This window comes from Engystomops pustulosus, chromosome 4, assembly GCF_040894005.1.
Source record: "Engystomops pustulosus chromosome 4, aEngPut4.maternal, whole genome shotgun sequence".
NCBI classification, from domain to species: domain Eukaryota; kingdom Metazoa; phylum Chordata; class Amphibia; order Anura; family Leptodactylidae; genus Engystomops; species Engystomops pustulosus.
In genome coordinates, this window is record NC_092414.1 from 188891979 (window position 1) to 188917126 (window position 25148).

At 44.7% G+C, this 25148-nt stretch overlaps 1 protein-coding gene across 6 annotated transcripts in view; it reads left to right on the forward strand.

Annotated features, from left to right (window-relative positions):
• Positions 1 to 25148, forward strand: part of LOC140125727 (nicotinamide N-methyltransferase-like) — a 53745-nt gene that overhangs the window by 20195 nt on the left and 8402 nt on the right. For 2 of the 6 annotated variants that reach the window (XM_072144579.1, XM_072144580.1), the window contains exon 2: positions 11190 to 11578. The exons of 2 other annotated variants lie outside the window; for them this stretch is intronic. In XM_072144579.1, coding sequence (XP_072000680.1) covers positions 11569 to 11578 — 10 coding nt within the window. In that variant the 5' untranslated portion in view covers positions 11190 to 11568. Of the gene's footprint in view, positions 1 to 11189; positions 11579 to 22166; positions 22420 to 25148 lie in introns of those variants that run through there. 2 more of the 6 variants (XM_072144581.1, XM_072144578.1) reach the window with 2 other exon arrangements.

Here is a 25148-nt window from a genome sequence, read left to right on the forward strand (position 1 = left end):
GCAGAACTCTTCTAGTTGTCCATGGCAACCAATCAGAGCTCAAGTTTCATTTTCCCACAGCTTTTTATAAAATATAAGCTCAACTCTGATTGGTTTTCATGGCCAACTAGAATACCTTAACCCCAAGGGGTACAATTACTTACCCAGTCCTTCGGAGTTCCCGAAGGACTGGAATGCATTGTCCGTCCGGAATGCATTGTGCCGCGATTCACTAAAGGAACTTCTTCTGATGTTGGAGCGTCAGAAGAAGATTGTGGGACATCGGGTTCCGCAAGTTCCGGTGTCAGGCTGTGTCATTGCAGCCCAGCACTAACAACCCGTATCATAAAAACTCTGATCCTAGGTATTTAACCCCTTACGTGAAAAATGAGTTAATGCATAGAAAGTCATACCAACATAAAGCAGACATTCCAGAAGTGTTAGTTATCAAGCTTTTTGGGTAGTTTAATCCCTTAACGACCTGGCCCTTTTATGTTTTTTTATTTCCTTTTTTCACTCCTCATCTTCAAACATCTATAATAGAGATGAGCGAACACTAAAATGCTCGGGTACTCGTTATTCGAGACGAACTTTTCCCGATGCTCGAGTGCTCGTCTCGAATAACGAACCCCATTGAAGTCAATGGGAGACTCGAGCATTTTTCAAGGGGACCAAGGCTCTGCACAGGGAAGCTTGGCCAAACACCTGGGAACCTCAGAAAAGGATGGAAACACCACGGAAATGGACAGGAAACAGCAGGGGCAGCATGCATGGATGCCTCTGAGGCTGCATAATCGCACCATTATGCCAAAATTATGGGCAACAGCATGGCAATGACAGAGTGACCGAATGAAGCTAGATAGCATCTAAAACATCCAATAATTGACCCTGACACTATAGGGGACGGCATGCAGAGGCAGCGGCAGCAGGCTAGAGAGTGTCATGGCGACATACCCTAAATGGACTCAGGCTTCAAACCAATGGGTGGCAGAGAGGAACCAAAGGAGGTGAGCAAGAAGCGCTCAAATAATATCGGTACATGATAAAAGTTTGCCAGTATATTTTGTGGATTACACAGCAGGGTGGCGACAAAGTTAACATGGAAGCCATGAAAACAACCCAAAATTCTGCCTGACACAGCTCGTTTGATAAGGGGACCATGTATGGAGGCAGTGAACTAGTAGTAGATTAAAGGTGCTGCAGTTAAAACTATGTTAGTTGGATCTTGGTATGGAGCTGGCGCTCCGCTGCCAGGCGAGCTTTCGCCAATCCAAGCCCCTGTCTATAGGCTACTCCCCAAACAGCACTTCTAAGAACCTTTTGTATAAGATCAAGTGTAGTAGCGTTCTTATAAGTTTAGGATATGGCGGGTGAGGGGAATGTAAACAGATGCGCAAGAAGCGCTGAAATAATATCCCTAAATGGTAAAAGTTTGCAAGTATATTTTGGGGATTACACAGCAGGGTGGCGACAAAGTTAACAACTTTGATGTGGAATGCCCTGTAATAGCTCTTGGGCGGTGTGCCTTTTATCGCCTAGGCTCAGCAGTTTCAGCACCGCCTGCTGTCGCTTAGCGACGGCACTGCTGCTGTGCCTAGAGCTACCGACTGATGGCGCCATGCCCACGGATGGTAATTCGGAGGAGGAGGAGGTGAAGGAGGGGTGGGAGGAGGTATAGTAGGCCTTTGAGACCTGGACCGAGGTAGGCCCCGCAATTCTCTGCGTCGGCAGTATATGACCAGCCCCAGGGTCAGACTCGGTCCCAGCCTGCACCAAGTTAAGTGTAGTAGCGTTCTTATAAGTTTGGGATATGGCGGGTGAGGGGAATGTAAACAGATGCGCAAGAAGCGCATGATGCGCATGGAGCTGGCGTTCCGCTGCCAGGCGAGCTTTCGCCAATCCAAGCCCCTGTCTCTAGGCTACTCCCCAAACAGCACTTCTAAGAACCTTTTGTATAAGATCAAGTGTAGTAGCGTTCTTATAAGTTTAGGATATGCCGGGTGAGGGGAATGTAAACAGATGCGCAAGAAGCGCTGAAATAATATCCCTAAATGGTAAAAGTTTGCCAGTATATTTTGTGGATAACACAGCAGGGTGGCGACAAAGTTAACAACTTTGATGTGGAATCCATGAAAACAACCCAAATTTCTGCCTGACACACCTCGTTTGATAAAGGGACGATGTATGGAGGCAGCTATATGGACGACTTTTGGAGGTAGCAATGGAGACAACGTGTGGAGGCTGCTATGGAGACAATTTAATTTGGATAGTGCCTGTATGTGGCAGTCCCAAACATTTTTCAAACCAGAGGAGCAGGTAGGTGGCCCTCCAGTAAAATGGGATAGATTGAGTGCCTGTATGTGGCAGTCCCAAAAATGTTTCAAACCAGAGGAGCAGGTAGGTGGCCCTCCAGTAAAATGGAATAGATTGAGTGCCTGTATGTGGCAGTCCCAAAAATTGTTCAAACCAGAGGAGCAGGTAGGTGGCCCTGCAGTAAAATGGAATAGATTGAGTGCCTGTATGTGGCAGTCCCAAAAATTGTTCAAACCAGAGGAGCAGGTAGGTGGCCCTGCAGTAAAATGGAATAGATTGAGTGCCTGTATGTGGCAGTCCCAAAAATGTTTCAAACCAGAGGAGCAGGTAGGTGGCCCTCCAGTAAAATGGAATAGATTGAGTGCCTGTATGTGGCAGTCCCAAAAATTGTTCAAACCAGAGGAGCAGGTAGGTGGCCCTGCAGTAAAATGGAATAGATTGAGTGCCTGTATGTGGCAGTCCCAAAAATTTTTTAAAACAGAGGACCGGGTAGGTGGCCCTCCAGAAAAATGGAATAGATTGAGTGCCTGTATGTGGCACTCACAAAAATTGTTTCAAACAGAGGACCGGGTAGGTGGCCCTCCAGAAAAATTAAATGCATGAAGTACTATAGCAAGAGCCAGTGGGCCCTGTCAAAAAATAGCCATTTTCCTCTGCTTTACTGTACAAAGAGGAGGAGAAGGAGGAAAATGAGGAGGAGGAGGAGGAGTGGATCAATTATTCAGGTTGAGCTTCCTTCACCTGGTGGAGATTGGAAATTCTGAGAAATCCAGCCTTTATTCATTTTAATAAGTGTCAGCCTGTCAGCGCTGTCAGTCGACAGGCGTGTACGCTTATCGGTGATGATGCCACCAGCTGCACTGAAAACCCGCTCGGACAAGACGCTAGCGGCAGGGCAGGCAAGAACCTCCAAGGCGTACAGCGCCAGTTCGTGCCACATGTCCAGCTTTGAAACCCAGTAGTTGTAGGGAGCTGTGTGATCATTTAGGACGATGGTATGGTCAGCTACGTACTCCCTCACCATCTTTCTGTAAAGATCAGCCCTACTCTGCCGAGACTGGGGACAGGTGACAGTGTCTTGCTGGGGTGACATAAAGCTGGCAAAAGCCTTGTAAAGCGTACCCTTGCCAGTGCTGGACAAGCTGCCTGCTCGCCTACTCTCCCTCGCTACTTGTCCCGCAGAACTACGCACTCTGCCGCTAGCGCTGTCAGAAGGGAAATACTGTTTCAGCTTGTGCACCAGGGCCTGCTGGTATTCATGCATTCTCACACTCCTTTCCTCTCCAGGGATGAGAGTGGGAAGATTTTGCTTGTACCGTGGGTCCAGGAGAGTGAACACCCAGTAATCGGTGCTGGAATAAATTCTTTGAACGCGAGGGTCACGGGATAGGCAGCCTAGCATGAAATCTGCCATATGCGCCAGAGTACCAACGCGTAAGAATTCACTCCCCTCACTGGCCTGACTGTCCATTTCCTCCTCCTCCAACTCCTCCAACTCCTCTTCTTCTGCCCATACACGCTGAACAGTGAAGGACTCAACAATGGTCCCCTCTTGTGTCTCGCCAACATTCTCCTCCTCTTCCTCCTCATCCTCCTCCACCTCCACCTCCTCCGATATGCGCTGAGAAACAGACCTCAGGGTGCTTTGGCTATCAACAAGGGAATATTCTTCCCCCGTCTCTTGTGACGAGCGCAAAGCTTCCGACTTCATGCTGACCAGAGAGTTTTTCAACAGGCCAAGCAGCGGGATGGTGAGGCTGATGATGGCGGCATCGCCACTGACCATCTGTGTTGACTCCTCAAAGTTACTCAGCACCTGACAGATATCAGACATCCACGTCCACTCCTCATTGTAGACTTGAGGAAGCTGACTGACCTGACTACCAGTTCTGGTGGAAGTTGACATCTGGCAGTCTACAATCGCTCTGCGCTGCTGGTAAACTCTGGATAACATGGTCAGTGTTGAATTCCACCTCGTGGGCACGTCGCACAACAGTCGGTGAGCGGGCAGTTGGAGGCGGCGCTGCGCTGCCCTGAGAGTGGCAGCATCTGGGCTGGACTTCCTGAAATGCGCACAGATGCGGCGCACCTTCGTGAGCAAATCAGACAGATTGGGGTATGTCTTGAGGAAACGCTGCACTATCAGATTTAACACATGGGCCAGGCATGGCACATGTGTCAGTCTGCCGAGTTGCAGAGCCGCCACCAGGTTACGGCCGTTGTCACACACAACCATTCCCGGCTTGAGGTTCAGCGGTGCCAGCCACAGATCAGTCTGCGCCGTGATGCCCTGTAATAGCTCTTGGGCGGTGTGCCTTTTGTCGCCTAGGCTCAGCAGTTTGAGCACCGCCTGCTGTCGCTTAGCGACGGCACTGCTGCTGTGCCTAGAGCTACCGACTGATGGCGCCGTGCCCACGGATGGTAGTTCGGAGGAGGAGGTGGAGGAGGGGTGGGAGGAGGAGGAGGCATAGTAGGCCTGAAACACCTGGACCGAGGTAGGCCCCGCAATCCTCGGCGTCGGCAGTATATGAGCAGCCCCAGGGTCAGACTCGGTCCCAGCCTCCACCAAGTTAACCCAATGTGCCGTCAGCGATATATAGTGGCCCTGCCCGGCAGCACTCGTCCACGTGTCCGTGGTCAGGTGGACCTTGTCAGAAACGGCGTTGGTCAGGGCACGGATGATGTTGTCTGACACGTGCTGGTGCAGGGCTGGGACGGCACATCGGGAAAAGTAGTGGCGGCTGGGGACCGAATACCGAGGGGCGGCCGCCGCCATGAGGTTGCGAAAGGCCTCGGTCTCTACTAGCCTATAGGGCAGCATCTCCAGGCTAAGCAATCTGGAGATGTGCACATTAAGGGCTTGGGCGTGCGGGTGGGTTGCACTATATTTGCGTTTCCGCTCCAGCGTCTGGGGTATGGAGAGCTGAACGCTGGTGGATGCTGTGGAGGATCGTGGAGGCGACGATGGGGTTTTTGTGCCAGGGTCCTGGGCAGGGGGCTGACTAGCAGCTGACACAGGGGAAGGAGCAGTGGTGTGCACGGCCGGAGGTGAACGGGCTTGTTGCCACTGAGTGGGGTGCTTAGCATTCATATGCCTGCGCATACTGGTGGTAGTTAAGCTAGTAGTGGTGGAACCCCTGCTGAGCCTGGTTTGGCAAATGTTGCACACCACAGTCCGTCGGTCATCCGGTGTTTCCTTAAAGAACCTCCACACTTCTGAAGATCTAGCCCTCGCCGCAAGAGCTCTCACCACGGGAGCTTCACTAGTTGACAGTGGCGCTGATGCACCAGCTCTGGCCCTGCCTCTCCGTCTGGCCCCACCACTGCCTCTTCCAACCTGTTCAGGTCGAGGACTCTCCTCCGTCTCAGAAGCACTGTGTTCACCCGGCCTCTCAACCCAGCTTGGGTCTGTCACCTCATCATCCTCCGATCCCTCAGTCTGCTCCCCCCTCGGACTTCCTGCCCTGACAACAACTTCCCCACTGTCTGACAACCGTGTCTCCTCATCGTCGGACACCTCTTTACACACTTCCACTACGTCAAGAAGGTCATCATCACCCACAGACTGTGACTGGTGGAAAACCTGGGCATCGGAAAATTGCTCAGCAGCAACCGGACAAGTGGTTTGTGACTGTGGGAAGGGTCCAGAAAACAGTTCCTCAGAGTATGCCGGTTCAAATGCCAAATTTTCCTGGGAGGGGGCAGACTGGGGGGGAGGAGGCTGAGGTGCAGGAGCTGGAGGAGTGGGGATTTCGGTGACATGGGTGGACTGCGTGGAAGACTGACTGGTGGTGGACAAATTGCTCGAAGCATTGTCAGCAATCCACGACATCACCTGTTCGCACTGTTCTGGCCTCAACAGTGCTCTACCACGAGTCCCAGTAACTTCAGACATGAACCTAGGGAGTGTAGCTCTGCGGCGTTCCCCTGCTCCCTCATCAGCAGGTGGTGTCTCACCCCGCCCAGGACCACGGCCTCTGACCCCTGCAGTAGTTGGACGCCCACGTCCCCGCCCTCGTCCTCTACCCCTAGCCCTCGGGTTAAACATTTTTAAAATGAGAGTTATAACTTTTTTTTTTTTTTTACTTCTTTTTGTTTTTTTTGGTGTTTTTTTGTGTTTTTTTTTTTTTTTTGTGTTTTTTGTTTTTTTTTGAGTTTTTAAAACCAAACAATCCTATCCTATTGCTATGGCTATTTTCTAGCCAAGTATCAAAGGAAGCACACTACTATGCCAGATGAGATGACACTGAGTTATTGCCTAATAGAAATCCAACCCCTACTGAATTTTGCCACTTCGGCCTTTGCTATGGATATGTGCGCCACTAAGCGCAGAACACAGCGGTCGCAAGTCTCACTACAAATTGCTCAGAATTGGCAAGTACATGCACTGCAGAAACTACAGCCACCAGCAGATCAACCAGAAATCAAATATATAGAACGCTACTGTAGGCTTCAAGAAGCTGTTTGTATTCTCCTATGGCTATTTTCTAGCCAAGTATCAAAGGAAGCACACTACTATGCCAGATGAGATGACACTGAGTTATTGCCTAATAGAAATCCAACCCCTACTGAATTTTGCCACTTCGGCCTTTGCTATGGATATGTGCGCCACTAAGCGCAGAACACAGCGGTCGCAAGTCTCACTACAAATTGCTCAGAATTGGCAAGTACATGCACTGCAGAAACTACAGCCACCAGCAGATCAACCAGAAATCAAATATATAGAACGCTACTGTAGGCTTCAAGAAGCTGTTTGTATTCTCCTATGGCTATTTTCTAGCCAAGTATCAAAGGAAGCACACTACTATGCCAGATGAGATGACACTGAGTTATTGCCTAATAGAAATCCAACCCCTACTGAATTTTGCCACTTCGGCCTTTGCTATGGATATGTGCGCCACTAAGCGCAGAACACAGCGGTCGCAAGTCTCACTACAAATTGCTCAGAATTGGCAAGTACATGCACTGCAGAAACTACAGCCACCAGCAGATCAACCAGAAATCAAATATATAGAACGCTACTGTAGGCTTCAAGAAGCTGTTTGTATTCTCCTATGGCTATTTTCTAGCCAAGTATCAAAGGAAGCACACTACTATGCCAGATGAGATGACACTGAGTTATTGCCTAATAGAAATCCAACCCCTACTGAATTTTGCCACTTCGGCCTTTGCTATGGATATGTGCGCCACTAAGCGCAGAACACAGCGGTCGCAAGTCTCACTACAAATTGCTCAGAATTGGCAAGTACATGCACTGCAGAAACTACAGCCACCAGCAGATCAACCAGAAATCAAATATATAGAACGCTACTGTAGGCTTCAAGAAGCTGTTTGTATTCTCCTATGGCTATTTTCTAGCCAAGTATCAAAGGAAGCACACTACTATGCCAGATGAGATGACACTGAGTTATTGCCTAATAGAAATCCAACCCCTACTGAATTTTGCCACTTCGGCCTTTGCTATGGATATGTGCGCCACTAAGCGCAGAACACAGCGGTCGCAAGTCTCACTACAAATTGCTCAGAATTGGCAAGTACATGCACTGCAGAAACTACAGCCACCAGCAGATCAACCAGAAATCAAATATATAGAACGCTACTGTAGGCTTCAAGAAGCTGTTTGTATTCTCCTATGGCTATTTTCTAGCCAAGTATCAAAGGAAGCACAGTACTATGCCAGATGAGATGACACTGAGTTATTGCCTAATAGAAATCCAACCCCTACTGAATTTTGCCACTTCGGCCTTTGCTATGGATATGTGCGCCACTAAGCGCAGAACACAGCGGTCGCAAGTCTCACTACAAATTGCTCAGAATTGGCAAGTACATGCACTGCAGAAACTACAGCCACCAGCAGATCAACCAGAAATCAAATATATAGAACGCTACTGTAGGCTTCAAGAAGCTGTTTGTATTCTCCTATGGCTATTTTCTAGCCAAGTATCAAAGGAAGCACACTACTATGCCAGATGAGATGACACTGAGTTATTGCCTAATAGAAATCCAACCCCTACTGAATTTTGCCACTTCGGCCTTTGCTATGGATATGTGTGCCACTAAGAGCTAAACACAACGGTAGCAAGTCCCCCTGCTAATTCCTCACAAAATGGTAAAAGATGCAAATTAAAATAAAAAAAGTAGAACGTTATTGTAGCCCTAAGAAGGGCTGTTGGGTTCTTTGAGAATCACTCCTGCCTAACAGTAAGCTAATAGAACACCCTAACGCTTTCCCTGACCAGCAGCAGCTCTCTCCCTAGCGGCATCCAGAGACAGAATGATCCGAGCAGCGCGGCCAGCGGCTAGTCTATCCCAGGGTCACCTGATCTGGCCAGCCAACCACTGCTATCGACGTGTAAGGGTACCACGTCATGCTGGGTGGAGTGCAGAGTCTCCTGGCTTGTGATTGGCTCTGTTTCTGGCCGCCAAAAAGCAAAACGGCGGGAGCTGCCATTTTCTCGAGCGGGCGAAGTATTCGTCCGAGTAACGAGCAGTTTCGAGTACCCTAATGCTCGACCGAGCATCAAGCTCGGACGAGCATGTTCGCTCATCTCTAATCTATAACTTTTTATTTTTACACATAAAGAGATCTGTGATGGCTTGTGTTCTTCGTAACAAATTGCACATAGTGATGGTATTGAATATTCCAAGCCATGTACTGGGAAGCGGGAAAAATATTCCAAATGCAGTGAAAATGGTGAAGATACACATTTGCAACATTTTCTTGTAGGCTTGGATTTTACGTCACTGTGCGCCCCAAATGACACGTCTACTTTATTCTTATGGTCGGTATCATCACAGGGATACTAAATTTGTATAGGTTTCATATTTTTTTCATACATTTACAAGAATTAAAACCTCATGTACAAAATTTTTTTGGATTTTGCCATCTTCTGGCACTAATAACTTTTTCATACTGTGTTGTACGGAGCTGTGGGTGGTGTCATTTTATGAGACTTTTGATAATGTTTTCAATGCTACCATTTTTCGGACTGTACGACCCTTTGATCGCTTTTTATTGAATTTTTTTATATTTTTCAAAATGGCAAAAAAGTGCCATTTTCGACTTTGGGCGCTATTTTCTATTACGGGTTTAAATGCAGTAAAAAAATGTTATTATATTTTGATATATTGTGCATTTTCTGATGCAGCGATATCTAATGTGTTCAGGATTTTTTGCTGTTTATTTATATTTATATCAGTTCTAGGGAAAGGGGGGTGATTTAAATTTTTATGTTTTTTATTATCATTTTTTTTTTTTACTATTTTTCAGACTAGCTAGGATACTTGAACCCTAGGTTTTCTGATGGATCCTACCATAAACTGCCATACAACAGTATGGCAGTATATGGGGATTTTCCACCCCATTCGTTAAAATGTGCAAATCGTACATTGTAATGAAAGGGTTAAAACTAGACAGCCTCGGGTCTGCCAAAGACCCGAGGCTGTCTAGTTTTAACCCTTTCATTACAATGTACGATTTGCACATTTTAACGATGACGTCAGGCGGAGCGACAACTGTGCAAAATTTGGTGATTGTAAACGTGACGGTACAGATTTCTTTAGGAGACATACACTCAAACACACTTCCAGCCTTACATATTAGATATATAAGTATATTATTATGTTTTGATATGAGTGTATGCTGAGGACTTTTTTACTATTTATTTATATTTATATCAGTTCTAGGGAAAGGGGGGGTGATTAAAATTTTTAGGTTTTTGATTATAATTTATTATTTATTTATTTTTTACTATTTTTCAGACTTCATAGGATACTTTTACCCTAGGTTTTCTGATGGATCCTACCATAAACTGCCATACAACAGTATGGCAGTATATGGAGATTTTCCACCCCATTCATTAAAATGTGCAAATCGTGCATTGTAATGAAAGGGTTAAAACTAGACAGCCCCGGGTCTTCGGAAGACCCGAGGCTGTCATGGCAACCGATCGCTACTCCCTAATGACGTCAGGTGGAGCGAGGATCATCACCAAGATGGTGGCGCTCATACGCTCACATCTTTTTTAAGCCGCTGGCAGCTTTGCACTCTCATTCCAGTGACAGTCGGTGTCGGCCACTCTCAATTCAGTGACTGTCGGTCTCGGGCACTCTAATTCCAGTGACTGTCGGTCTCGGGCACTCTAATTCCAGTGACTGTCGGTCTCGGGCACTCTAATTCCAGTGACTGACTCTAACTCCGACTGTTACTTTGTCTATGGAGAGATTTATCAGAAGTGTCTGAGAGCAGAACTGCTATAGTTGCCTAGAACATTCATTGCCTATAATAACCAATAACAGCTCAGAGCTCATATTAATGAACTGTGGCAGAGCAGCAGCCAATCACAGCTCAGCTTCCAACTGCCACAGCAGCAGCAGACAATTGCTCTTGAATATGGAGGGTAATAAGTCGATTTTGGAAAGCGCTGAGTGAAAATTTTGGCTCAAGAACTGTGCAAAATTTGTTGATTGTAAACGAGAAGGTTCAGATTTCTTTAGCAGATATACACACACACATACATCCAGCCTTATATACTAGATATATAAGTATATTATTATGTTTTGATATGAGTGTATGCTATGCTTTTTAAGTGTTGAAAGGGGGCCCAATTCAGAAATCTACTATGGGGCCCAGCCTCTCGTAGGTATGCCGCTTAATATCAATCTTGGTACTTTATGGATTATTTTCCATTATTTTTGTAAGTGTTTGGTCAAATATTTGTGTCCCATCTACATGATCCCTATTTAGGGTATAAAGGATAAGTACTGAAGTTCCCAAAGGTGCTGAGTTACTCTGTGTACAGGCTTTATATTGTAAAATAGTTCTCCAGTTTCTGCCTTCAATGTAATGAAAAGTATATATTTACATATATTTGTCTGGGTGTATTATGTGCTTTTAGACTCCAGGATCTCACCTGAGGCAACAGGGAGCGTAGAAGACATCAGGTGGCCCCAGTAAGATGAAACACAAACAAAATGCACCAACTCAAGGTTTACTGACAAACCTCATGATTCAAGACGTGTTCGTACACCTCAAAATCAACTAATTTCAATAACACCTCATGACTGCACACTTTAAAATCTGTTTAAAACCAGACTTTCGAGTTTTCTCTACAGAACCCATTGAGGAGATACAGGATGGATCCCGTCTCCCACAAGGTTTATCGTGAACATGAGGTTGATCAAAAGGTTCTCCGCACTATCTATTGTTCACTGGGTATTGATCAAACAATATATGAAGAAGTTACTATATCCCCAATGTGAACCCTTCAGGAACTGATGTTTTCAGGTAAGGCTTTATGGGGAGAATTATCTCAAGTGTCTGAGAGCAGAACTGTTCTAGTTGTTCATAACAACCAATCAGAACTCAGCTTTCATTGGTGTTGATGGACAACTAAAACACTTTTACCTCAGACACCTCTGATAAATCTCCCCCTAGTGGGCGGTCTTATCCATATAAGAAGTCGGTCTAATAAGAGGTTCATATATCTTACCCTGACAAGCCATAATACTATCTGGGAATAGGTAAATATTAATTGTCTTGGATACCATTCTTTTTGCTACCTTGGTTCTACTATGTCCATGTAGTTTTCTACTGTCAGGTCTTTTGAATATCTGAAATGCGGTGAAACACTGAGGTACGTAGTGGTCCAATCAATGGACATAGCTTCCAGCCGTGTGCCGTATTTATGAGGGGGGCGGTCCAAGCTTCCCTCTCTTCAACTTCTATCCTGGACCACAACACCAGATGCCGGCGGTGATTTCCAGGCTTGTTGCTGCAGTCACCACCTCGTCAGACGGCCTCAGAACGAAACATGAATATGCCAGACCCATGGAAGCTAGGTCCGTTGTTTGGCCCACTACAAACCTCTGTGAAATGAAGCTAGAAATGTAATAGTGTGATAACTGGGGAGAGCTAGGCAGATTAGCAACTAGCAACACTCTCAAGTAGGGTATGAAATGTCCTCTCTAGATTCCCACTGCCAGTTGTGGAATTTTATTAGTTGTGGATTTTATATTATAAAATGTATTTCCTGTTCATAGTTACATGGCTGCCATCTTCCCTGGGATCTCACTAAGGTATATGTAACCTATTGCCAGTAGTGATGTAAATCTACAGTAGTGTTATTTATAGAAAGGCCATTTAGCAGGGAGTCGTAGGCTGTGACATCATCTATTGTCAGTAGTGATGTAATGATGGGTCAGGGTTATCTATATAGAGGTCATTATACAGGGAGGGGGAGGAGATAAGCTGTGACATCATCTATTGTCAGTAGTGATGTAATGATGGGTCAGTGTTATCTATATACAGGTCATTGTACAGGGAGGGGGAGGAGATAAGCTGTGACATCATCTATTGTCAGTAGTGATGTAATGATGGGTCAGTGTTATCTATATAGAGGTCATTGTACAGGGAGAGGAGGAGATGAGCTGTGACATCATCTATTGTCAGTAGTGATGTAATGATGGGTCAGTGTTGTCTATATAGAGGTCATTGTACAGGGAGGGGAGGAGATAAGCTGTGACATCATCTATTGTCAGTAGTGATGTAATGATGGGTCAGTGTTGTCTATACAGAGGTCATTGTACAGGGAGGGGAGGAGATAAGCTGTGACATCATCTATTGTCAGTAGTGATGTAATGATGGGTCAGTGTTATCTATATAGAGGTCATTGTACAGGGAGGAGGAGATAAGCTGTGACATCATCTATTGTCAGTAGTGATGTAATGATGGGTCAGTGTTATCTATATAGAGATCATTGTACAGGGAGGGAAGGAGATAAGCTGTGACATCATCTATTGTCAGTAGTGATGTAATGATGGGTCAGTGTTATCTATATAGAGGTCATTGTACAGGGAGGAGGAGATAAGCTGTGACATCATCTATTGTCAGTAGTGATGTAATGATGGGTCAGTGTTATCTATATAGAGGTCATTGTACAGGGAGGAGGAGTAGATAAGCTGTGACATCATCTATTGTCAGTAGTGATGTAATGATGGGTCAGTGTTATCTATATACAGGTCATTGTACAGGGAGGAGGAGGAGATATGCTGTGACATCATCTATTGTCAGTAGTGATGTAATGATGGGTCAGTGTTATCTATATAGAGGTCACTGTACAGGGAGGGGAAGGAGATAAGCTGTGACATCATCTATTGTCAGTAGTGATGTAATGACGGGTCAGTGTTATCTATATAGAGGACATTGTACAAGGAGGGGAAGGAGATAAGCTGTGACATCATCTATTGTCAGTAGTGATGTAATGATGGGTCAGTGTTATCTATATAGAGGTCATTGTACAGGGAGGGGGGAGGAGATAAGCTGTGACATCACCTATTGTCAGTAGTGATGTAATGAGGGGTCAGTGTTATCTATATAGAGGTCATTGTACAGGGAGGGGGGAGGAGATAAGCTGTGACATCATCTATTGTCAGTAGTGATGTAATGATGGGTCAGTGTTATCTATATAGAGGTCATTGTACAGGGAGGAGGAGATAAGCTGTGACATCATCTATTGTCAGTAGTGATGTAATGAGGGGTCAGTGTTATCTATATAGAGGTCATTGTACAGGGAGGGGGGAGGAGATAAGCTGTGACATCATCTATTGTCAGTAGTGATGTAATGATGGGTCAGTGTTATCTATATAGAGGTCATTGTACAGGGAGGAGGAGGAGATAAGCTGTGACATCATCTATTGCCAGTGATGGGTCAGTACAGAATTATAATATAAGATTATAATATAGGTGATCCTAAAACTGCCGATTGAAAGCAGGCAGAAGGGACACATCCTCCATTCCCCAAGGGTGGTACCAGTATCTTATGTAGGGAGTATCCAGACTTGTGGGGGCTATAATTTAAATACAGCCCAGGGCTCATGGCAGTCTTAATCCGCCCCTAGGTCAATGGTGATATCTATATAGGCAGGCAAGCAGAGATCTAGAAAACTTGAGCGAATTTAAGAAAATATATTAGATAATTGTATAACATTTCATGATATAAATAATATTAATTTATTTTACAGAACTTAAAAAACCCTTCGGATTAGTCACTATATTCTAACTGAATAATCCCAGTGTGACGTGTTGTAGTGTTCTTCAAAAATTAATTTCTTCAGTTATACCCAAAGTGGCTGCCAGTGTTGGACTGAGCCATCAGAGTGCCTAGTGGTTCCAGGCTCTTACGCAATGATGTGCCCCAGACAGGGGCGTAACTAGGAGAGTATGGGGCCCCCTCATCAGATTTCTACATGGGGCCCCTCATTCCCTCAAAAAAATATATGCACATTTGTAAAATCGCACTCATTTATATACTCCAATACACATAAATAAAGTTCTACACTCATAAACACATTAATACAATGTTATACACAGACACACATTCATACACTAATATATACATTATATACAAGCTTATTGGGGCTAATTTATCAGGGCTTCTGTGCCAGAATACTGGGGTAGAAGTCCTGAAATAACTGCAAATGCTAGCATATTGCGGAGGAGTGGTCCGGCGCGGGGACAGAAACTTAGGCCTCTTTATGTATCCAGCTGCGCCAGAGCGAAGGTGGGCTCTTATATTATACACTCACCGGCCACTTTATTAGGTATACCTGTCCAACTGCTCGTTAACACTTAATTTCTAATCAGCCAATCACATGGCGGCAACTCAGTGCATTTAGGCATGTAGACATGGTCAAGACAATCTCCTGCAGTTCAAACTGAGCATCAGTATGGGGAAGAAAGGTGATTTGAGTGCCTTTGAACGTGGCATGGTTGTTGGTGCCAGAAGGGCTGGTCTGAGTATTTCAGAAACTGCTGATCTACTGGGATTTTCACGCACAACCATCTCTAGGGTTTACAGAGAATGGTTCGAAAAAGAAAAAACATCCAGTGAGCGGCAGTTCTGTGGGCGGAAATGCCTTGTTGATGCCAGAGGTCAGAGGAGAATGGGCAGACTGGTTCGAGCTGATAGAAAGGCAACAGTGACTCAAATCGCCACCCGTTATAACCAAGGTAGGCAGAAGAGCATCTCTGAATGCACAGTACGTCGAACTTTGAGGCAGATGGGCTACAGCAGCAGAAGACCACACCGGTGCCACTCCTTTCAGCTAAGAACAGGAAACTGAGGCTACAATTTGCACAAGCTCATCGAAATTGGACAGTAGAAGATTGGAAAAAACGTTGCCTGGTCTGATGAGTCTCGATTTCTGCTGCGACATTCGGATGGTAGGGTCAGAATTTGGCGTCAACAACATGAAAGCATGGATCCATCCTGCCTTGTATCAACGGTTCAGGCTGGTGGTGGTAGTGTCATGGTGTGGGGAATATTTTCATGGCACTCTTTGGGCCCCTTGGTACCAATTGAGCATCGTTGCAACGCCACAGCCTACCTGAGTATTGTTGCTGACCATGTCCATCCCTTTATGAGCACAATGTACCCTGTAACATCTGATGGCTACTTTCAGCAGGATAATGCGCCATGTCATAAAGCCTCCATAGTCACCAGATCTCAATCCAATAGAGCATCTTAGGGATGTGGTGGAACGGGAGATTCGCATCATGGATGTGCAGCCGACAAATCTGCGGCAACTGTGTGATGCCATCTTGTCAATATGGACCAAAATCTCTGAGGAATGCTTCCAGCACCTTGTTGAATCTATGCCACGAAGAATTAAGGCAGTTCTGAAGGCAAAAGGGGGTCCAACCCGTTACTAGCATGGTGTACCTAATAAAGTGGCTGGTGAGTGTATATAACCCCAATAAAGTATATACACACACAGTATGTACACATATATACATTTATACACACCTACAGTATATACACATTATATACACAGGGGGGGATTTATCATACACCGGCCTCTTAATGTATCCTGCGGTATGCGTAGCCATCAGCAAAACTATGCCAGGTCCGACATTCGTTCACACAAAAAACCTGAGAACGAAAGTTTGCAGGTTTTTGAAAATCCCGCAGAAAAAAGTCAAGAACTCCCCCAGCCTGCCTACTCTGTCTGAGGCCGTGCTGCTCTGCACCCACGTGAGGCGGAGGTAGCGGAGTCGCATAATAATTGTAAATTCTTGTAGTGCGCAAGAATTTGTGATTATTTCACTGTTTCTCCGTTAGAAAACTGGCTTAGAAGCAGTAATAAATTTCCCCCATATTATATACACATGGTATACATACATTCTGTATACATGTACATTATGAACACATAATACACACAGAGATACAGTATATACACACCCTATATACACATACATACAGTATAAACACATCATATAAACACATACAGTATAGAGACATCATTCACGCGTACAGTATATACATACCACACATACAGAACACACTCACATACATACAGTATATAGACATCATTCACAAACAGGGCCGCATCTGCATTGAGGCAAGATGAAAATCTTGTGTCAGGCGGCAGATGGCAGCTTCCTGTAAGGGGGCGGCATTGCACAGCCCAGTAACCTTAGGCAGACCCACAGCCCGGTTCTATAGCCAGTGCTGCCGCCCCAGTAGAAGAAGTCCTTGCTGGAGAGCAGGGGAGCATCATCACAGAGGTGATAAAGCTACTGCACAGAAGATTAATCCTTACCTGCTGGACCCAGAGCAGGAGAAGCTGGTGGCGGATACAGTATGTAGGACTGGGACTCAAGTTCTGTGCAGGACAGTGAGAGAGATCAGTTCTTGTCTCATTATACTGTTTGCCTCCTCCCCCGAAGTCCTTACCCTCTTGCTGAACAAGCAGACACTGGCCCTGGAGACATTATACTAGATGCTGGAAGGTATGTGAGGACTAGAGGATTAAACTGCCCATAACATGCAGGTCCCCAGCATACATACATACCTCCCCCTCCTGGGTGTACTGGCAGACATGTTTTTTTCATGTTTTTAAACAGACTGGGGGTCATTTACTAAGGGCCCGATTTGCGACGTGTTTCCTGAATATTTCCAATTTGCGCCGATTTCCCCTGTATTGCCCCAGGATTTTGGCGCACGAGATCAGATTGTGGCGCATCGGCGCCGGCATGCATGCAACGGAAATCGGGGGCGTGGCCGTACGAAAACCCGACGGTCTCGGAAAAACTGCTGCATTTAAAAAAAAGTGTCGCTGGACTCGCGCTTACCCTGGTGGACGTCGGAGGAACTGCCTTAGTGAATCCCGGCCAGACCCGAATCCACCGCAGAGAACGCGCCGCTGGATCGCGAATGGACCGGGTAAGTAAATCTGGCCCACTGTCTGCATTAATTACATATGCAATATACACACGCTGAGATGTAGCATTGCTGAAATTGTTATGTAGCTGCATTAATTACATATGCAATATACACATGTTGAGATGTAGCAGTGCTGCAAGTGTTGTGCAGCTGCATTAAAAGAGATAAATAAAACACTGGGGCACATTTACTAAGGGCTTTGCGCCAGTTTTCTGTCGAAATTTGAGCTTTCTTTTAGGCGGAAACTGCTTGCACAGGTATTGTGTCACACGCCCCATGTTAAAAATGCACCAAAAAAAGCGATGCACTCTGTCAGGGCAGTGCAGGGAGCGCCAAATTCATGAAGAACGTGCACCAGAAATCCTGCACTATAGACAGATTACTGCACATAGTACAGACTGCACTGTTCTAAGTAAATGTGCCCCAGTGTATCAGGGGTTAATATAAACTTCTACACTATGGGACATAAATTATTGACCGTTTATGGTCTTTTTATTTTTCTTATATATACGGAGGAGCAGAGGAGTTTCTTTGAGCCAGAGATGCAGATATTCAGGGTTATAGTTACGGTTGGTATTGACATCTTCATATGTAGCTCTCATTAACGACTGTCACTTAAACAGTTAAAAATTTTGCTTCTATAGCACATGTTTCCATAACTTTTTCATGGGCTCATACACAGCTATGGTTTTCATAGGCAGATTATGAGCAGACTGCCCGGGCCGTCTATTGTATTGTCATCTGCACTCATCACTTTTATGTGCCCAAAGACCTGCACACGTTCATGTGAAGGTCGCCGAAAGGTGTAAAAGGATGATCTGTGCCTTATTTTATCACATATTCACAACTGCCATCTAGAACTTGTCCAAACAGTTGCAAAGAACATGTAACATTCCCATTAATGAGTAATTTTTTTTATTTTACATTGTCCTTCACCCATTTCTACCGATGTTATGGTGTTCTAACCATACTGCTAATATAAAGCACACATTACACCCATCTAAAAGTTACATAAGTTGTCTCATTAGTTATTCTTAGGGATATTGATTGAGGTGTTAGTGGGGAGGGGAGGGGGGCGGCATTTTAATTTTCGCCTCAGGCAGCATAAATGCTAGAATCTGCTCTGTGCACAAATATAGGGAAAACTCAAATAACACATACTAGATCTGAATGAATGAAATAATCTCATTGAATACTTTGTTCTGTACAAAGTTGAATGTGCTGGCAACAAAATCATCAATGGAAATCAAATTTATTAACCAACGGAGGTCTGGATTTGAAGGCACCCACAGAATTAAAGTGGAAAAACACACTACAAAAACTTTGATGTAATGTCTGTAAAACAAGACAAAATGAGGCTCATTGTGTGTGGCCTCCATGTGCCTGTATGACCTCCCTACAAAGCCTCGGCATGCTCCTGATGAGGTTGTGAATGGTTTCCTGAAGGATCTCCTCACAGACCTGGACTAAAGCATCCACCAAGTCCTTAAAAGTCGTTGGAGCAACATGACATTGGTGACATGATGTGCTCAATCGGATCCAGGTATGGGGAACAATGTCTACAGCAGTGGTTGTGTCAGCTCACCTGGAGTGTTGATTTTGCACCCTTTTGGACCGATCGAGCACGAACCTCTTATCCAGCCTCCTTTGGATTACTGCTTACTCGAAACACAATGTCCAGCTCCACGATACAGAAATCCACTTGCGTTTTTTGTAGAAAAAAATATTCTTTATTGTCCACTTCCTACATACAATTAAAACTGCATGGAGTCATCACAAGAATCGACAGGTGATCGCCTACGTGTTTCGGGTAGATGCTCTACCCTTATTCATGGCTAACTTTAGATATACTGTTCATGAATTTAAATAGGAGCATATTCCATCATGTGATCGGACTCAGGCCGGAAATGCCCGATCCAGTCACAGGTGGGAATCGCTAATACCATTGCGCATTCCACAGAAGAAGAAAAAACATTTAAAAACAATGGGGGTCATTTACTAAGGGCCCGATTCACGTTTTCCCAACGTGTTACCCGAATATTTCCGATTTGCGCCGATTTTCCCTGTATTGCCCCGGGATTTTGGCGCACGCGATCGGATTGTGGCGCATCGGCGTTGGCATGTACGCGACGGAAATTGGGGGGCGTGGCCGAAGAAAACCCGACGGATCTGGAAAAACCACCGCATTTTTTAAAAAAAAGTGTTGCGGGACTCGCGCTTACCTTCACCAGGTATAGGCCGGTGAACTTCAGTGCATTCCGGCAGGCCTCGGCGGACTTCAGCGCAGCAGCGCCACCTGGTGGACGTCGGAGGAACTACCTTAGTGAATCCCTGCCGGACCCGAATCCACCGCAGAGAACCCGCCGCTGGATCGCGAATGGACCGGGTAAGTAAATCTGCCCCAATATACATTAAAAATGAGGATGTGTAAGAACAGGAATACTATTAGATGATATTACCCCATAAACTTTCGTATAAACTTTTTGTACTGACAAATGACATCCAGTCTTTTATTTAACCCCTTCGGCACTCTGGTTTCAAGAGAAAAAATCCAGTATGTTTTCCGGTTAAGGAGTTTCCTTCTGTGATCTCCTCCACGTACTGGTTTAGATGATATTACCCCATAAACTTTCGTATTATGCTTGCTCTTTGTACTGACAAATGACATCCAGTCTTTTATTTAACCCCTTCGGCACTCTGGTTTCAAGAGAAAAAATCCAGTATGTTTTCCGGTTAAGGAGTTTCCTTCTGTGATCTCCTCCACGTACTGGTTTAGAAACCTCTATGCCCATACAACTAAAGGCACTGCACTCACCGTCATGTACATTCCGAAAATGTCTGGAAGCCATAGAAATGTTTACAGATTCTTTATTTTTTGCATCAGATAAATGAAAGCGAATGCGAAGCTTCAGTGGTCCACTTGTACAACCAACATACTGGACCCGGCCTGAGTCCGATCACATGATGGAATATGCTCCTATTTAAATTCATGAACAGTATATCTAAAGTTAGCCATGAATAAGGGTAGAGCATCTACCCGAAACGCGTAGGCGATCACCTGTTGATTCTTGTGATGACTCCGTGCGGTTTTAGTTGTATGTAAGAAGTGGACAATAAAGAACATTTTTTCTACAAAAAACGCAAGTGGATTTCTGTATCATGGAGCTGGACATTGTATTAAGAGTAGGTATGGGGAACAGTCCATAGCTTCAATGCCTTCATCTTGCCGAAACTGCTGACACACCCCAGCTACATGAAGTCTAGCATTGTCCTGCATTAGTAGGACCCAGGGCGAACCGCACCAGCATATGATCTTACAAGGAGTCTGAGGATCTTGTCTCGATACCTAATGGCAGTCAGGTTCTAACCGTTTGTGCACACATATTTACATTTGTGGCCTGGTGGAGGCCATTTTGCAGGGCTCTGGCAGTGCTCTTTCTGAGAAAGACAGAGTCCTGGGCGGGAGCAGATGAGGAGCACATCACTGTGGCAGGGACAGACTGCAAGCTGCCAAATTTTAACTTGTGTACACAAAGGTCCCCAGGCCAACACTGGTGGTAGCATAGGTAATGTTGGTTTTATGAGGCTAGGCCTTCCAACAAATGAAAAATTCCTGGATGTGGATTAGACTAGAGCCTGGTGGAAGTCTTAGTTATTTCCAGTAGACCTTAGTGTTTGGATTAGTGTTTGGAGCTTGGGGTGTATAGGAGAAGTAGAGGAGAATTTCAGAAAATTCCAGGCTTTAAGACAGCAAATCAGGATGTTCAGTCTCCAACTAAAAAATATAATTACATCTCTCGAAAAGCGAGAAGACTGCGTAGTTCCAATTCGTCTACAGATTTCTAAATATTAAGGACATAAGTTTTCTTGATGTTTGCAGCAAGATGAAGTGTGTTTGAATTTATCCAAGCGTTGTGCTCACTGTCTATCAATCTATCCCAAAATCCTGCTAGTCCACCCCCTACAAACAGATGTTGTGTAGCTCAAGTAGAATAGTCACTGCTCCAGTGGTTTTACTCCCTCTCCAAATCCTATTGCAGTGTCTGATGCAGAAATTAGGCCTTTCCAGCCTCTAGAACATTACATTAACAGGTAAAATTGACATCAATACTGTATACAATTGATACAAACTGGAGATGGAAAATCCATCAGGACCTGGTCGGATTTTGTGGAGCCCACGCTATTACATTTTATTTCGACGCATCTATTGGAATAAATAAAAAATGTCACCACCTGCAATATTATTGAATCTACATATTGTAATGGTCCCAAGATTAGGCCCGGGGCTTTCCAAAAAGGCATTTTTTACATGAATATCAATCTTTGAACTTTATGGACTATTTTTCCATATTTTTGTAAGTGTTTGGTTGGTCACCTGTCAAATATCTGTCCCCCGTTTACATGATCCCCTTTTAGGGACTTCAATGAAATTGGCTGCAGAGGATTTAGGTTAATGTAAGTTATATATTTACAGTCTGGGTATTTTAAATGTTAATAGACTCCAGGATCACCCCTGAGGCAGCAGAGAGATTAGAATACATCAGGTGGCCCCAGTAGGATGAAATGCAAACAAAATGCATTAATTGAAAACTTTATAGGCCATCCTCATGATGCAAGACGTGTTTGTACACCTCAGAATCAACAAATTTTAATATCAGTCTAAAGGATAAGACCTCATGACTGCACACTTTAAATTCCATTGAAATCCAGACTTTGGAGTCTTCGCAAGAGAACACATTGAAGAGATACAGGATGGATCCTGTCTCCCAAAAGTCTTACCATGAACATGAGATTGATCCAAAGGTTTTCCTTGATGTCTATTGTTCACCGGGTATTGATCAAGCAATATATGATGAAATTACTATATTTCCAATGAAAACCCTTCAGAAGCTGATGTCTTCGGGTAAGGCTTTGTGGCTTTAGACCTGTAAATCCATATAAGAAGTCGGTCTAATAACAGGTTCATATATCTTACCCTGACAAGCCATAATATTATCTGGGTAGAAGTAAATATTCATTGTCTTGGCTACAATTAATTTTTCTACCTTGGTTGTATGATGTCCATATAGTTTTCTAGTATCAGGTTTTTTCCTACAGACACATATTTTGGGAGATAATTCTGTGCCTCATGTTATAGACATGTGCTACTTAAAGGGAACCCTTCACCAGGTTTTACCCCACTAGAGTAGCAGCATCTTCAAGTAGGGTAGGAAATGTCCTTTCTAGAATCTAGTCCCCCTTTACAGAAATGTCCTCCAGCAAAGTCTCCCTTTACAGAAATGTCCTCCAGCAGAGTCCCCCTTTACAGAAATGTCCTCCAGCATAGCCCCCCTTTACAGAAATGTCCTCCAGCATAGCCCCCCTTTACAGAAATGTCCTCCAGCATAGCCCCCCTTTACAGAAATGTCCTCCAGCATAGCCCCCCTTTACAGAAATGTCCTCCAGCATAGCCCCCCTTTACAGAAATGTCCTCCAGCATAGTCCCCCTTTACAGAAATGTCCTCCAGCAAAGTCTCCCTTTACAGAAATGTCCTCCAGCATAGCCCCCCTTTACAGAAATGTTATTCAGCAGAGTCCCCCTTTACAGAAATGTCCTCCAGCAAAGTCTCCCTTTACAGAAATGTCATCCAGCATAGTCCCCCTTTACAGAAATGTTATTCAGCAGAGTCCCCCTTTACAGAAATGTCCTCCAGCATAGCCCCCCTTTACAGAAATGTTCTCCAGCAGTGTCTCCCTTTACAGAAATGTCCTCCAGCAGAGTCTCCCTTTATAGAAATGTCCTCCAGCAGAGTCTCCCTTTATAGAAATGTCCTCCAGCAGAGTCTCCCTTTACAGAAATGTCCAGCAGCAGTGTCCCCCTTTACAGAAATGTTCTCCAGCAGAGTCTCACTTTACATAAAGGTTCTCCAGCAGAGTCCCTCTTTACAGAAATGTTATTCAGCAGAGTCCCCCTTTACAGAAATGTCCTCCAGCATAGCCCCCCTTTACAGAAATGTTCTCCAGCAGGGTCTCCCTTTACATAAATGTCCTCCAACAGGGTCCCCCTTTATAGAAATGTCCTCCAACAGGGTCCCCCTTTACAGAAATGTTCTCCAGCAGAGTTTCCCTTTATAGAAATGTCCTCCAACAGGGTCCCCCTTTACAGAAATGTTCTCCAGCAGAGTCTCCCTTTACAGAAATGTCCACAAGCAGAGTCTCCCTTTACAGAAATGTCCTTCATCACAGTCCTCCTTTACAGAAATGTCCACCAGCAGAGTTCACATTTACAGAAATATCCACCAGCAGAATCTCCCTTTATAGAAATGTCCTCCAGCAGAGTCTCCCTTTACAGAAATATCCACCAGCAGAGTCTCCCTTTACAGAAATGTTCTCCAGCAGAGTCTCCCTTTACAGAAATGTCCACAAGCAGAGTCTCCCTTTACAGAAATGTCCTTCATCACAGTCCTCCTTTACAGAAATGTTCTCCAGCAGAGTCTCCCTTTACAGAAATGATCTCCAGCAGAGTCCCCCTTTACAGAAATGTTCTCCAGCAGAGTCTCCCTTTACAGAAATGATCTCCAGCAGAGTCCCCCTTTACAGAAATGTTCTCCAACAGGGTCCCCCTTTACAGAAATGTCCTCCATCATAGTCCCTGTTTACAGAAATGTCCACCAGCAGAGTCTCCCTTTACAGAAATGTTCTCCAGCGGAGTCCCCCTTTACAGAAATGTCCTTCATCATAGTCCTCCTTTACAGAAATGTTCTCCAGCGGAGTCCCCCTTTACAGAAATGTCCTTCATCATAGTCCTCCTTTACAGAAATGTTCTCCAGCAGAGTTCCCCTTTACAACTTCCCTATTGCTCCCAGTGGAAATAATAACATGTACCCGATACTGTCAATTGGTTGTCTGACCCGGACACTTAATCATGATGCACAATCTTGAAGGAGTGGGTCGCAGTGGCTTAACATATATTTCAAAAGGATTGGATTTAGTGGGGTTCTTCGTGTGGTGAGGGAAGTGGAGCAAATAGTGGTAGGAGCGAGAGTGACAGTAAAAAGCAGAGGCAAAGATAGAAGAATGCTCCTGCAGTGTGCGGATGTTGGCACCCAGAGTGGAACCTTCTACCTGACCCTATCCAGATGAAGGAGTCCCTAATACACCCTGATAACCTTAACTCAGGACCACAGTCTTAAAGGACTGCCACCCCGGCCAGAAACTGTCCCTAAGGTACAACAATTCCACAGTAGAGATAGGTATGTCCCAAAAGGAGATGACAATCACTGTCTAATAACTAAAAACTAATAATAACTAATAACTTTTTCATACTTTGGTGTACGGAGCTGAGTGTGGTAATTTTTTGCAACGTTTGATGACGTTTACAATGATACCATTGTAAGGGCTGCATGGTCTTTCAATCGCTTTTTATTGATTTTTTTTTAATGTTTTTAAAAATAGCAAAAAAGTAGCATTATCGACTTTGGACGCTATTTTCCATAACAGGGTTAAACGCCTGGAATAACCGTAATTATATTTTGATAGATCGGGCATTTTGAGATGTGGCAATACCTATTATGTGTATGATTTTTACTGTTTATTTATATTTATATGAGTTCTAGGGAAAAGGGTGTGATTAGAATTTTTAGGTTTTTTAAA